General features: G+C 35.9%; 2 protein-coding genes across 2 annotated transcripts; one reads left to right on the top strand and one right to left on the bottom strand.

Annotated features, from left to right (window-relative positions):
• Positions 1-5,553: 5,553 nt before the first annotated feature.
• On the bottom strand, positions 5,554-6,619 carry LOC115926174 (allatostatin-A receptor-like). The gene has a single exon (XM_030990728.1). It carries the CDS (start codon positions 6,589-6,591, stop codon positions 5,554-5,556), a length of 1,038 nt encoding a protein of 345 aa, XP_030846588.1. The 5' UTR covers positions 6,592-6,619.
• Positions 6,620-9,735: 3,116 nt separating this feature from the next.
• LOC115925951 lies at positions 9,736-15,302 on the top strand. The gene is made up of 5 exons (XM_030990005.1): positions 9,736-10,118; positions 11,206-11,348; positions 11,611-11,679; positions 12,301-12,396; positions 13,197-15,302. The coding sequence occupies exons 3-5, from the start codon at positions 11,621-11,623 to the stop codon at positions 13,459-13,461; spliced, it is 420 nt and encodes a 139-aa protein (XP_030845865.1). The 5' UTR covers positions 9,736-10,118; positions 11,206-11,348; positions 11,611-11,620; the 3' UTR covers positions 13,462-15,302.
• Positions 15,303-16,703: the final 1,401 nt, after the last annotated feature.

Genomic DNA, 16,703 nt, shown 5'->3' with positions numbered 1-16,703 from the left:
CGTTTTACTTCTACTAGAAAATTGAACTTTTTAATTATTCTGGAAAAAAGAAACCCAACTAAATAGCAAAAATCATAATGCATAATACATGATAAATGTAAAAAGCAATGATGTATATGAAGCAAACATCATATATAGACAGAGACTGTTGTATTGCAAATGCCAAAATGCATTGAGAATGATTACATTTGAAAACATCATCACGAATGATCACCGTGTGATTTTAATGGAATTCGAAAGGTGGAAAGTGTGAAAAACGACTTCGCAGCTACAGTTACTTTATGTGGCAAAAGGTTGTTCGATGTACGTGAATGTATTGAAGAGCCTTTGATTCAGATAAAATAAATGATGTTGTTTTTAAAATGTGGACGATCTTGGTTGTATGTGTATTCAAAGTATTTTTTGAATAAAAGTAAATAAAACGAAAAAATACAAAAGCTAAAATGTTAGTGAGCCTCTATGTTTGATGTGTCTCGCAGTTAAATATTACATACAGGTTTGGGGCTTAATATACAATTTTAGTTTCATTGTATGGCGCAATCAGTTCAGTAAAAATTGTTTTCCGACCGTTTGTCGAAAAGTGCATTTATCATTGTCTCTGTATAATATAAAATGAATTGGCAAATTTTATTACAAAAGTCAGGCAAACGGTGGCGTCGAATTACCGGGTACAATATTATTGTCATTTATGGTAGCAAAATCTTCTGCTTCTTCTATTTCTTGTTCTTGTTCTTGTTCTCGTTCTTCTTGTTCTTCTTCCTATTCCTCTTCCTCTTCTTCTTCTTCCTCTTCTTCTTCTTCTTCTTCTTCTTCTTCTTCTTCTTCTTCTTCTTCTTCTTCTTCTCCTTCTTCTTCTTCTTCCTCTTCTTCTTCTGCTTCGTATGCTTCTCCGGCTTCTTCTTCTCCTTCTTCTTTCCCTTCTTCTCCTCTCCTCTCCTGTCTTCTCTCTCCCTTTCTGAAAAACGATTGCATGCAGGATGAATCTGATTTAAAAACAAACAAACAGACAAACAAACAATAAAGAGAGAGAGAGGAAGAGAGAGAGAGAGAGAGAAAGAGAGAAAGAGAGAGCAAAATATAACACTACAGTCTACTGGGGAAAATGAGTATGGTAAAACCGGTCACTCAAAGATTTTTACTTTTTTGAAGCACTTCATGATCATTTTGAAGCGCAATTTGTTTTGGGCTTCAATATTACACCATATCACAGACACTGATAACACGTAGGGTCATGCATATCAGATATATAAAAGTGGAAACATTGTTAAACAGGCCCAACAAATGAAAAGGTTAAATTCCAACGGCATTTGAAAGATGATACTAATATAGGGGGGGGGGGGGGGGCTTGAAAATATCTTTAAGTGGGAAAATAACGACTATTTGTTGTCGAATCGACTTAAGAGCTATAGAGCCAGTAAGTAATAGTCTGATGTTCAGACCATTGTACCGAATGGTCGTACGTTTTATGTTGCGCAAAGATTCAATCAGTTTAATTTTTGGCCATTACAAGAAGTGGGTTATTGATGTAGACAAATGCTCATGTACCCTTTACAGCTCTTTTAATGTATGTTATTACCAAAGACATGACATATCTATAATTCCTGCAAAGTTCTACAAAATTTGATGTTGTTTGCAAAAGGGACATATTATCTTTAAAGCACAACCCTTGAAATAAGTTAATTTGTCTGAAAGCAAGAAAATAGGAGAACCAGAATGACGGAGGTCTGTAATATATCCGACCAATAATGAGGAAGGTCATAATAGTTTGAAATATGAGATCACTATATTCATGCAAATCTCGCATTGGTAATTTGGTCAGTGGGTTATGACGGATGCATGGACTCCTCTCCCGTTTGTCATGTACACACATATAATTAACTTCTGATTTTTTTTTTCCTAAGCATTTCTTGTCTTCAGGCACTACTCAACGTATATTATGGAGAGCGTATCATTACAGGTTCTCTAAAATGAAAAGGCCCTCCTGAGTTATCAACTTTGAAAACAAATGACATTGTAGTCATTTGGGGGGGGGGGGGGGAATAAATGGGAAAGTTGTTAAATTAGTTTGCTATTAAGGTTGAATTTACCTTTGAGGACTATGTACATGTATACATTATACAAATATATTCAATTCAATTCAGAACTTTATTTCAGACTCAGCTGCACAAGACAGAGGTCCATAAAACATATGTTACATAGGAATATAGGGAAAAGAGCGGAGTACATGATGAGTATATAATAACCTCAAATCTTACAAAGAGTATAACAACTAAACTATGCTACGTATATAAACAATCTAAACTGCAACATATAATCTGTATCTGTAAGATTGATAAAAGTACATGTATAACAATCTATTGAAGTTGTAACTTTTAACAATCTCGGCTCAACTCACCCGAACAATATACTAATATTATAACAAACAACAAGAACAGACTATAGAGTGGTGAAGTGTGACATCATCAAAAATCTATTTTTTGGAATTTCTCAATTTTTTCTTCATATTCCGAAAGAAAATAAAAAATACTGTCCAACTGTCGAAAACCAATTGAATATGTTAAGTATTGGCTGAGATATGACCATCTGAATGAATATATGTCCTATGGGAACTCAGTGTTATATGCTCTGGCTCCTAACCATTAGGAGCCAGAGCATATAACACTGAGTTCATATGGGGAGTATATTTATTCAGATGGTCCTGAAAAGCGCTATATAAGAACGAGCTATTATTATTATTATTAAAATTAAGAAATTCTACAAATATATTTTTATGACGTCACAGCTTCGGTACTCTATACTGCAACCATGAGAAACAAGATAGTCCTTGGTAACAGTGTCAGCAGGGTATAAGGCCAACATTTCTAGAGGCCCGATGTGTACCTAAGGCAACTATACGAGGGGTTCACTAACACCTTTATGATACCTTTCTCAGAGACATCCACTCTCTGGACAGACTGTCACCGAGGCCCATAGTTTTTAACCAGTACCTCGAAAAGAAGGCAGAGATAACCATATTTACATTAAAGTAAACACTAGTAACATCCTGCACCGTACTATGTACACAATGAAAACAATCATTATATTAAAACCACAATTCACTGCCTTGTGATGTTCTGGTTGAAACTATGGGCAAGAGATGACTATTTGCTGAGGGGCGCAGCCCCGAAGTAAATGGTACTATTAGAGTCACCGAGGGCCCGAGGCCCATAGTCTTAACCAGTACCTCGAAAAGAAGGCAGGGTGTATTTGTTTTATATCCCGCATCATGCATTCCCTCCCCGCCAACAAAAATAATTCTAAAAAATGATCATACCAAATTTTCAACTCCCAAATGGTACTTCTACTCCCAAATAGTACTTTTACAGAGTAACCTTAAAAAAGTTGAAATATTTCTGGTCACGTGTAGAGCTCTCAACCAATCAATTTTTGATGCAGGATATAAATATATATATATAAAAAGAAATAATTATGAATATCAACATTGCCTGCGAAATCCGGTCATTATAATCAGCATCCTGATCGTAATCATTTTACCAAGGCCTCTCGTTGAGTATCATGCCAGCATAAAATTAATGATATTGAGTCTCACTGAACTAGAAAGTATATTTAGACGTTTTTAATGAATCGAATCGTAATTTTGTATAATATCAGTTTCAGCATTTCGTGGAATAACTTGACTTAATGGATAATGGAGATTCAATAAAAAGATAGATAGCCATGCCATCAATTCGATTAAGAATATTAAAACTTAGCTAAAAACAAATAAAAACAACAAAGAAACAAACAAAAAGGTACTTAGTCACTGCATATCTACCGACGACTCTAGAAATACAACTCTAGGAACAATATGTTGTATAATCTTCGGTAATTTAATAGCGTATGCTGTTATGATACACAACAATTACACCAAATTTAATATTTCCGACCCAATGACATTCATCGGCTATCGCTAACATTCATTCACTAGTTATCTGTGAAGGAAATAACAGTTATATTGATAAGAAATACCGTGCTAAAGTAATTTTCAACAAACTACGTGTGGTGACTCTTCAACTTTAAGATAATACCTTGTATTTTGGGGAAACTCATTTGTACTAAAATAGGTGTAGGGTAGAGTAACGTGTGTATCGAGAGAGAAGGAAGAGGGAAAATAGAGAAGAGAAGAGATGGAGGGAGAGAGAGAGAGAGAGAGCAAGGAAAGAAAACCAGAGAAAGTAAAAGAGACAAAAGAGAAGAATAAAGAAAAATACAGAAATCTAAAACTTATTATTATTATTATTATTATTATTTTTTTTTTCTTTCTAATAATTGTTTAATTTAAAGATTATTTGTACTTGCAATAACTGGTTCAACATTTATTATCATCCATCTATTATCATTTTTTTATTTATGTATATAACTTTAGGTATGAACAATAATTTTAACTTTATCTTTTATCATTTTTATTATACATTTATATGATCATTCCTGTTTTTATGCACATTTTATGTACACATTGCATTATTGGTCCCTGGACTACTGCATTGTACATTGTATATGTTGATATTAATAAACCGAAATTGAATTGAATTGAAAAAAAAAGAATAGCAGATAGGGAAACATTCCAATTTCCAGCGATCTTGACGCTTCAAACACACCTTCACACGACGCACATTCACCCTTCACACCTTCGCGTTTTAAGTAAGATTACAGTCGCCCTGCGGAATCATTTTAGAATGTCATTATTGGCATAGTATTCCATTATCTCTCTATCGGGAGTGTTTTACGCATGCCTTTTGGGGTAGCCTAATGGTCTGCAGCAAACGTCACTTTATTAATTAGCATCATGGTTATGCTAGAAAGAGTATTCAACGTTGACCAGGGGGTGTTTCACAAAGATCCCAAGTCAAACTTAACTCTAAGTTGGACTTAAATATTATGGAGAGCCATTTGTAGCCTTAAAATAAAATATATTCAAAAGCGAAAATTCAAGCATTTTAGACTTTTTATAAATTTCACACCAAGAACATGAAGTCTCCTTGATAATAGAAAATATGAATGATATGAATCTACATTTTATGCCTTTTAAAATGACTTTTACAAACTATTTTCATAGATGATAACGGCTTTCAATAAATTCTGAGTCCAACTAAGAAATAAGTTTAACTTAGGATCTTTTGTGAAACACCCCCCAGAAATCCTATTTTTGTTATGGAAAGGAGAAGATTTATGCCATTGTAAATGCATATTAGTTAACACTCACGGGAGAGAGGCGATACATTTAGAAGTAATCAGGAAATTCAATGTGGGAGTAAGACGTGAAGGTAATGATAATGCCTGTACTTATAACTAGACACAACACTATTTTGCAATGTTCCCCTTGCATTCACCTTCAACGAGATCACTCTCACATGGTGCGTCAAAGACCGCGCCATTCACTGACGCATTCCTACGTCAGCAAATAAGCAAATGATGCCACGTGTCTCGTTTGTAACGGGCATGATGGTAATACCGGCCCACATTTATACATTCGACTCTATTCGGCAGGTTTCAAGCGCTATGGACAGACACCATTCAAGTATCAGGGTGATCTGTTTCTGGTTTGATTCCAAAAACAGATATATTATCGCTTCCTTTTCGCGTCAACACATTCTTGACGGCAAGTCTGAATTTGGCATTGCTGATGGTATAGATAATAGGGTTAGCGCATGAATTGTAGAACCCCATGACTGTAAAGATACGATCCAGAGGACTATAGAGGAACCTAGGACCGATGATCTGTGTGCTGTAAAGGAGGAATGATATTTGACTAGGAGACCAACATACAATGAAAGTGAGGACTACCATGAGAAACATTTTGATGACTCTCCATTTAGCATCGTGTGACTTCACGGCATGGGTTGTCCTTTCTTTGGAGCCGTTCATGAACTTGAAGCGCTTCGCTTGGCGATGCAAGGTGATGATGATCATTGCTTGGGTGATAACCATGACGAATAGAGGACAGATGAAATGTAATGTGACCTGTGACAATCCACCAAGAAGCCGATAAGACGGTGGGTCTGTTGGCACCTGACAGGTGTGAGTAGCATGGTGTACCTTGATGAAGAAATAGTAGTAGGTGGCGTGGTTGATGACGCAGGCCGTCCAAATGAGAATGATATAGACTGTCGTACGACGCATTGAGAAGATACGTCGAAATGTGAATGGATAAATAACCGCCACATATCTCTCTACAGAAATGGCGGTTAAAATGAAGATGGATGCATTGACGAAAAACCACATGAAGATCTGCCCGTTGACTACTCGACAGTAGACCTCACCAAGCCATGTCGATGGGACGTACTTGATCCTAGGGACAGGAATGATGGCTATAGAAGATAACAGATCAGCCACAGCAAGGGACCCGATCAGGATATCGGTGGAGTTTTTAGAGACTCGACGGTTGAAAACGACGATGATGACGATGGCATTCCCGACGATGCCGATGATGGCGGAATTCAGTCGCAGAATCGAAGTCCACGGCCACGACATTGGGTACCAGGACCACGTTCCACTTGACCTAAAGACACTGTCACCATCATCGGTGTTTGTATCTGTCTCGAGTGTCGTCATGTCGTAGTCATAGGCTGTAAAATCCTCCTTTTCTGTGTCTTCTGTGCTATAGTAGAAAACTTCAGATATGTTATTTGAAGGCAGTACTTGCGTTGGGCTAAAAAGCGGGTGGGGTGTAGTTGTACTGGTGGTCTGATCATCACCGTGTGAAAATATGAAGAATGGAAAGGTTGAACACAAGAGCATCCATCCATGGACAATCATCGGGATGAACATTCGCCATGTCTGGAATAGATTGGATAAAGAGTTTACCATTTATCATCATAGTTTTGAAAAAAATAACATCAACCTTCAAGAAGATATTATAAGATTAATGAAAACCTTTCTCTACACATTCTAATCATTTCATTGGTATCTGAATTGCCATCTTAAGGGTCTAAGAATTCACCTGGACAACTGTGCATCGTTGCTCTTCCCCAAAACCATTTTCCATGTAAAATAGTTCTTCCTTTGCAATTCTAATAAGATGGATACTCGCATAGCATATATTGGTCTCTATTAAAAAAGAACCGACAACTTAATTTTGTCCACCATGTATATCCATTCATGACAAGTATATTGACACTTACATATAGAGAGGAAATTAAGATTGCCACACTTGTCAAGTCAGATGATCTCAGCGAAATTGTAACATATTTAATCAATACTCCTTTGAGTTTAGCCAATATGCCCTTGTATATTGTCTAATATCAGTGACAAAAGTGGTTTCGTGGTTTCGCGAGTAATATATTTTCACATAATAAAATTCTTCAGTAATATTATTGAACAATACAGAATTGAGACTTTCTGATCATTTTAGCTTTTTTCAAAGACCACGAGTCAAATGTATTTTTTTTCTCATGATCATACTCTAGATTTAGTAGGAATTTTCCTTTAAGTATACATAGTGGTTTTTTTCTTTTTCTCAGATGCAATATTAACGATGAACGGTAAATATAAACATTATTATGAGCATGAACAGAAAATATTTTATCTGCGGATATTCATTTTCTCTGTTGACTCCAATTGAAATACTAAAATGATACAAGACATAACGTAATGATCATGTACTATAACAGATTAAAAAATAAAAAACAAGGAGGAAACCTTACCATAGACCATGACCCGGCTCGACAAGATTCTGAGAGGCAATATAGCCAACTTTTTTTTTACAAGGCCTTTTGAATCGAGTACCTTAAAGAATTGCTGTTGATCAAAATCTCACTACAGAGCAAGAACAGCGCCGTCAACGACTATCCTCGTATATTTATTGTTTAGTAGGGCTTACAATAAATAGCTTAATAGTTTTGGAAAAAATGATGGTAATCATCGATTTTGCATTGTAGAAAACGAATAAGAATTTATTGTGACTATTTCATATCAATATATGCTCGGCTGTCAGGAGAAAAGAGAAAACCAAGGATTGATGACGGAGAGAACCATAATCACATTAATCTGACAGTTTCATGATAAACGTGGGAAGGTTTGACAGCAGGACATCATGAATAGTGAAGTCATGAATAGTGAAGTCCATTATCGTCTGTTCAAGGGCTGAAAGGTGGATAAGTTTGTCTTAAAGCCAATGGGTTCATACCGTTCTGGCTTTCGGCATACATAATATGAGAAAGAAGTAAGACTATTATAGACGTTACTGTTCACCCTTCCAACGTTCACATCATAAATACCATCGCACCATTGGAACCAAGGCAACCATCACATCTAAAACTTTCACTCTGACAAATAAAAATTGGTTAACATTTTTGATTTTTGAATAATTTTTGTAAAGGCAGATTTATTTCTGCATTTCTTAACAAAATCAAAATTAAATAGACAAAGAACTTTTTCTTTAATAAAATTAAAATAATAAAGCAATAAAATTAGAACAGTTATTCAATCATAACATATAAATGTGACAATAATTTTAATAATAATATTATTATAGAATTAAATGAATGCAGAAGACACATCATAAGCAGGGATGGACAAAAGTCTGGTCACTGGAGCCATTTTTCTTGACCTGTTCGACGTTATACCACATCACCTGATTTGTCAGAAGATGTTATTGTATGGTATTTTTGGGAGTTGAACTCAAGTGATTCGAGTCATATCTATCCAAAAGTCAACAATGTGTTTTCTTGCAAGGGATGAAGAGTAGTGTTCTAACTGTGAAATCAGGAATTCCACAAGGTTCAATACTTGGGCCATTAATTTTTTGCCTCTATGTGAATGATATTTGTAATCTGCAACTCCATTCTAAGACAAAGATTACCTTATATGCAGATGGCACGTCAGTTTTTCATCATGGAAAGGATTATGAAGTTTGTGAATGCAATCTCCAAACAGACTTTTCCAGTATCGTGAAATGGTTACAATATAATGGAATGTTTTTAAATGCAAATGAAACCACAACAATACATTTTGGTTCTAAAAGAAAAATTCAAAATAATAACATTTGTATTCATTACAGTGATAATGTACTCGACTCAGTCGAAAGTATGACATATCTAGTTGTAACACTAGACAAATGTCTAACATGGTCGCTACATGTAAGAAAAGTTGTTAAGAAAGTATCGAGTACGATTGCCTGCATTAGACGGGTACGCCATTATATTTCCCGTAAAATTTTTGATTACGTTATACTATTCTCTTATCCTACAGCATTTAAACTACTGTAATTCAGTATGGGGAAATACTTCAAAACAAACTCTAACAAAGTTGGAAAAATTACAAAATCGATATGCACGATTAGTACTTCGTGCTGAATATTTACACCCCAAAATATTTTAAAGGTATAGTTGAGTATTGGTAATTTCCAAAGTGCCCCTCCAAAACAAATTTGGTTTATTTCAGTACCATATGAAAGATCATCGAAAAAAACATGGGAGATGATAATAATTCCAAATCAAATGCTCTAATTGTTGTGCAATTTGCTTTCAAAACATTATATAAAAGTGTTTGACGTCCGGACATCACTTTTGACTTTCGACGGTTTATTTTTTGAATTTACGTGTTTAGCTCCCTCTATGTCATTTAACAACCAGCGTATTTACAACGAGTGTTTGAGTTCGTTGGTACGTACAGTACTACAGGTAGCTAGCAGGCGGGTATCCGACCGCGCGCTAGTAATACAGTACAGCTGATCATTTCCAATACGCTGCTTTCCATAGTAGTATAACACACACAGCTCATATCAGATTATCACCGGCGCCGATCGAACGCTAGACAGCTACAGACAAGCTTTGATTGAAATACGATAACGAGATCGAGATTGGAAAAGGAGCTCGAGGTCACGGACGATGGCCGACTCGGACTCAGCTAGTGCTAAGCCTAAGGACAAGGCTAAGGCTACGCTAAATCGGAATAAGACTAAGTAAGACGGTAAGAGGAAGGAGAGAAACAAGCAATGGCAGCTCGACCATCCGGCCCAGAGGAGGCGCGGGAGTGGCTGTGAACAAGGCCAGGGTACGGCGGAGAAATTTCGCGAGCTGCAGGCGGCCTTCTCGTTGCCGAGTCTAGAGGATGCAATAGACATGCCAGCTCACTGAGAGGTAAGTTGAAATGATATACGCCCCACTGCATTGGGTAGGCCTACCGTTTTAATTTGATCTAGTCTAGAGACTAGATGCATGGAATCGGCAAATTTAAGAAATTACGTTTTGTTATCTCTTGCCTTGGATTTTTAATTCAGATTTCATGAATCATATGATATTGATACTCTAGCCTAGGTCTACAGTAGACCGAAAGCTTCAGTCTCTATATCGTCGGTTGTTCCACTGAGACTACGTCTGGCTCCACTAGACCTCCGGATGAATTTGGTTCAAATGAAAATATTGGAAGCATATGCGATCCTACAATATTCAGTGAACGTTGTCGCGTTGAAATCGAGTCTAAAGTGATGAAATTGTAAAATATAATAATCTCTTTATGGGGTATACTATAACTCTCTCTCAAGGTCAATATATTAATTCAGCTATACAACAAGCTACAATTGACCGATTGGCTATGAGTATTACCTTTTTGAAATTATATATCACAACTACATATTCCGGGATTTTTATGGTAGCAGCTACCGTTGTACGACCGTAGGCGCTATTTTAAATTTATCAAAATTTACCGGGAGCACCGGTAAATTTTTATATTCAATTTTTTTCGAAAGCAGAAGTGTTTTAGGAGCTAAATTTTCTAGTGCTTATAATACTTCCACAGGGGCATCCAAATATATCAAAATTGTAAAGAATCACTATCCACCCAATTTTGAAAATTTCCCAAAACTTTGTAATAGACCCTACCTTTAATGTCCCTCGTTACAACTGCAGTTTTCTTTGTAATGATGACGTGCAGGGCTAGTCAACCGGGTAAACATCCTGCTCTTTTTAAAAGTCGACAAGGTTATACTATAGCTTGCTTGAGATGTGACTGTCTCATCTATATTTATCTCTACCAAAGAGTGTCTCAACTTCACATACATGTACATGACAGAGAACCAATGCATCAGTTATTAGTCATGCAAATTCCAAATCTGGCTAGCTGTGATAATTATTAGAGAATGCCATCTTCAAAATAATTTCTTTTGGTGATTTAAAATCTGAATGTTTTTTACTTTGTGAATGACTTTCGTTTCTTCACTTTTTACAGATATGAAGAACAGACAACACAATCCATCCCCAGCGAAGAAATTCCAAGCAGCAGTAGGGGAATTAGCAGGTGAATAGTACAAGTCACCTTTGACCGCAAATTCATGGAGAACTTGGCCTACTCTGCTGATTTGCTCGCTTCAGGTAGGATTCTGTATACATGTACGAAAGGCTCTGTAAATTGAGAGGAATTTAATGAGAATGCGTTCATTACGTACATGTTTGCAAGATTGAGCTCTTTTTCGGTTATGACCTATAAAATTGGGACATATCAGCAGGTCAAGATAATGCATCTTATTTGCTCATGTGTATGACATGGGATTTTCAATATTGATTTTGTGGTATGAAAATAATGAAATGCCCTATCATTTATATCAGTTTTTATTTTGTTTTCATAATTCCTTAGGCACACCAGCATGCTCGAGTGTTTCCACAACCATATACTGATGTATGCTTCCAAGCGGTATTCCTTTGAGTAAGTATTTTTAGTATCATTTTGTATGTTTGAAGTAAGATTGTGGAAAAGTTGAAACATATCATTACAGTACGGTTACAGTTACAATATCATATTTTGAAGCAAATAGCAAAGTTAATGAGAAATTATGAATGACATCTATATAAATGCTGAAATCACTTTTGGATGCATGCAGAGTCTTGAAACAGCAGACTTTGTATCGTACTTGTGTCGGTACCTGATGTTAAGTCAAGTTGGAGTGGTTGTAGCAGGGAAATGTAACTACCTTTAATTAAGAGTCAATAATTTACAACACAAATCCAGAAATGAAGTGAATGGCTCGTATTCACAAAGGAGGTTTGTACAAACCATGGTTTGGCCAAGGTTTACATCTATGGAATGCCATTTGTAAACTGATGGAGAAGGAATGTAAACTCCATACTTGTTAACAATGTTAATTTACAATTTACGGTATGCGAGCAGCATTCCATAGATGTAAACCATCGTCAAACCATGGTTTGTACAAACCTCCTACAAACCTCCTTTGTGACTACGGGCCAATGAGTCTGAGATTTGTCTAAAGCATTTACTATTCATTCATCATGGTAGTGGTAATACCAATTGTTTGTCTTATCCATCCAGCTACCCAGCAAACCGGGCAAGGAATTTGCTTGCGGTCATCGACTACATGGCACACAAGGACAGGCCCGACCAGATTGATGAACAAGGCAATACAAAGTGAGTGGAAATTAGAAAGAAAGAAAAAAAGGTTTTCTTTTCTTTCTTGTTTTTCCTATTTTTATTTGTACATTTTTTTTTAGATGGACAAGGCAATCCAAAGTGGGTGGAGTAAAAAAAAAAAACATGATTTTTTGTTTTCCCTGTGTAGTTGGACAGGGCAATCCGAATTGGCAGTTCTTTCCCATGAAATTTATCAATTTTGGGGAAATTATTAAATATCTAATTGTCCTTCCTGGGAACGCCCCTTTTAAATCGCCAAAATATGACGTCATCTAAAGAAGTTGTCCCTGTACACGACGCACATCTAAATTATGTAGATGACGGACTGTAAGCTGATGGTTTGTCAATCATGCTGCTGATTTTGGACCCTAAATGCGGACTTGGATTCAGTGTAATAATATACTTGGTGTGTAATGCAAGGTTCTGGAGTCATCAAAATCATCATAAATTTGGCAGAGTTTTGGTAAAGTAACAATCACTTACACAGAAAGATGTATATGGGACAACACACATGGTGTCGGCCTGTCGGGGCTAGTATTACCCTGATTTCCTTATCTTTCTATGCTCATTACTCAGCCAGTATACATTTTCTTCCAAAATTGTTTGGCACATGACATTTATTTGTAATCTTGAACATTCAGTGTAAGTTTCGTTAGATTCTGTGAGAATTCATTTTCTTTTTTTACCAGAACTCAAGTTTATCTTTAAGAGATATGAATCATTTCCAATTGACAAGAATGAGTGTGCGTATAATGCAACTTGTTACATTTTGCATGTTCTTTTATTTTATGATACAGATATGTTGCAGTATGGTCAAAGCGTGCCAACAACTACGTGGCCCGGAAGGAGAAGGTCCCCAAGACCTACCCCTACATGTATGTACAAGGACTCATCGGTGCGATACTGGAACGCAGAGAACAGGACCAAGGACCACTGTTCTCGAAGGCTGTTCTGCTCCCTGATGACCCTAGACACACAAGGCCCCGGCTTGCACCATTTCCTCCACCACAAGTTGATGTGATCCTAGCCAGGAGACTAGGCCGATTAGAGAAATCCATGTAATCCTCTGTAGTGAACATTTAGGATTGTCTGACTTGAGAACTGCTTTTTTTCGAGCAGAGACTAAGGGATCCAAATGGCGTCCTTCCGTCCATCCTCCGTGACTGTACACAAATTTGAATGAAGTCTAATGTGAAATCTTACCTGCAAAAATCAATTAGGGTTGCTAACTTTCCAACCCTGCATCTGTTTGTAACCATACTTGATTGGTAGATGCCCTTTATTGGCCTCCATGATATTCTGGAGTTGAAGGTCACATAAGTAGGTCAAAGGTCAAATGAGGTTCATTGTTGCATGATTGCATGCAAGACTCTTAATCGCCTCGATTTAATTTGTCCATGTGGCATGTTTTTAGGCTATCTTGAGGATTGGTTGGAACTTAACATTTTGGACTCATTTGGTTGCTAATGATTTTGTGGTCCGGAGGTGAAAGATTGCATGGCTTAGCATTACGAGCATGTATTCTTGATATGTCAGAGACCCTTTGACAAAATACCACCAAACTTGATACTAGAGTGTCCCTGGGGATCATGGGGATGTGGTTATCTGGAGAAAAAAAATCACATAACACATGATATACATGTACCAGAAATAAATTGTTATTGTTGCTAGATTAGCCACCATGCTTGGCACTTGTATATTGTATTACAATAAGAGGTTGGCAAGTTTACAAATGGAAGAAATGTAGGAATATAAAAGACAAATTGTGACATCGGTGTATAAAAGCTCTATGTGATTTATACAATTCATAATTTGTGATAAAATCAGTGCTTGCTCATGTGGAAATGGTGGATATTTCAATTTGTATCTATTTGGCAACCTATATTCCTTGAAGAAGTTACGGTAGTAATTATAAAATTTACAGCCAAGAGGTCAAACCATGAGTCAACAATGTGTTTGGTTTTAGTGACTGTGCATGTAACTGAGGTGACAGTCGATCATGAAAAAGACTATACTTCGGAACCTGTTGAAAATCAACATGGACAGAAGAAAGATTTGTAGAATATCTTATTGTAAATAGTCTTCATTTTTTGTTTAATGCAATCAATGTGACTAAAATAATGCAAGCGAAAAAGAGAAATGATCACAAGACAGCAAAACAGTTGGTTTCATGCATCATTTGAATCAATGAACGTGAATCAGCTCAACGCCAAAGTATTGCGGTTCAAGGTTATACCATCAAGAGATATGCTGCCTGTAACTACTTTGTAGTTTGAAAGGGTGTATAAAGGAATAAGGATACAGTTGGGCAGGCGAGTCTTTCTGTTGGTCTATTGTAAAAAACTGGGTCAAATTTTTTCCAATTTTTTTGCAAATTGTAATAAAACTTGGTATACCGATTGACCCGAGGGTGTGCAAGACACATTTGTTGTGTCTGTCTGTTAAGGTACCTCCATGGTAGCCAAGCTTTGCACAAAGAATACAATTTTGTTTTAATAATCTTGTGGAGCATATTCTTTCCAAGTTTTAGCAATTTTATAGTTTTGGTATCTTTGATGAGGCATTATAATAACAGTATAAAACTCAATGCATGTGCAGTGTGTAAAATAAGTATGTGAGCAAACTATCGGAAGCAGTTTGATCGATTCATATGAAACTCAGTACACACAACGCAGAATTGTCTTTTGTGTGCGTATAGGACATGACCAGTTTTGAAATGTCTGTGCTATTTTTTTGAAAAACCTTATGTTGGATGTTAATCACTTGAGGTGATATTCATAGTCGAGCATTAGGGAAGATGAAAGACATATATGTACCTAACTATACTTAATTTTGTGCTGAAACTGATATGATTCAGGATTTGAGATCGATATGGAGTATGTATACATGTATACTCGTACACATTAAGGAAAAGAATCACTCAGACAATTTTTAAAGCATTTATATATAAAGTAAGATGTGAAACTTAAAAGATAAAACCAGTTATGGTCATGCGACTGCATTGTGAAAGGATTGTTGTGGAATCGATCAGAGAAGGTTGATCATCTAGCATATAAGTCTTGGTGTGTACTGCAAGGTTCTAGAATCATCGAAATGATAAAAAAATTGGCCCAGTCTTGGTAAAGTTACAAGCACTGTACACAGAAAGATGTATATGGGACTACGCACAAGTGCGCGACACATGCGTTATATCTATCAAGTCCAAATAGATATAATAATTTACCAAATATATCAATTAGTAGGCAGTTTCTCGGCAAAATTTGTATGATCACGTACTAGTCAAAACATTGTGTGCGGGCAAGCACTGAATCAAATGACCGGGGTAATAGTATATTTGTCAAGCGCGTAGAAACATTACTGTTATAGATACTTTTCTTTGGTAAACTTATCTACACATTGCCTATAGAGTATGTCAAGTTTTTATGAAAGACACAAGATAAGATGTATATAAATAAGCAGTAACTAATAAGTAACAAGACATGGTGGTATACAAATAAAGTATATTGCTCCTTCTTAATGACGACGGTTAAAGTTGTCATAGCGATAGATGCTAAATAAAAATGTGCCTTTTTTAATACACATGATCTGTTTGTTTGTATGCAATGGTTGAAATCAACATCACGTTTAAATATTGCCTTCAGTACAGCAATTATAATTTGTATTCATCTCAATAATGTTGTGTAAATTTAACTGTTAGTTATGGCCGAATAAAGCTTTCAATGTACACCATAAAAATATGTTATGTATCTTCATTTTAGCATTACTATAATTATATTAAAATCTTATGTCTTTACACATTTACAAGTTATCACGTACTGACGTAGGTCATGCAATACACAGGCACTGTAGAACACAACTTATTTACAAGAAGTTACAATCACTTTTTTTTTTAAACTTTACAATTGCATGCAGTACCAAAATAAGAATACTGAAAAACACTGCATTATGGACAAGTATGAATCAAGTAAGATGTTAAATTAATTCACTACTGTTATTCATTATAGTATACTGATACAACAATTTTTAATTTTTTTTAAAATTTATTTCTTTTTATTTCTCCACTTTCCCTTTAGCCATGTACCTTCATGTTGTTATATATGTTAAAGGTGTCGCTCTGGACCTATAACATATGATAAGACAAAAAATCCACCAGTTATTTCTGATTTCTATCAAATTTTTAGATTTTGTGTTGTTGTTGTTGTTTGGTATTATCGGCGTTTCATTCTTTTTTAGAATATTTACGCCTTTCACTTTATTTCTTTTTTTTCTTCTATTTTTGGTACTATTTGTCAATTCATATTCAT

The sequence above is a fragment of the Strongylocentrotus purpuratus genome, unplaced genomic scaffold (genome assembly GCF_000002235.5).
Source record: "Strongylocentrotus purpuratus isolate Spur 01 unplaced genomic scaffold, Spur_5.0 spur5_scaffold_19, whole genome shotgun sequence".
NCBI classification, from domain to species: Eukaryota; Metazoa; Echinodermata; class Echinoidea; order Camarodonta; family Strongylocentrotidae; genus Strongylocentrotus; species Strongylocentrotus purpuratus.
Note: the sequence above shows the minus strand (reverse complement) of the source record. Positions and strands in the feature narration are given on the sequence as shown.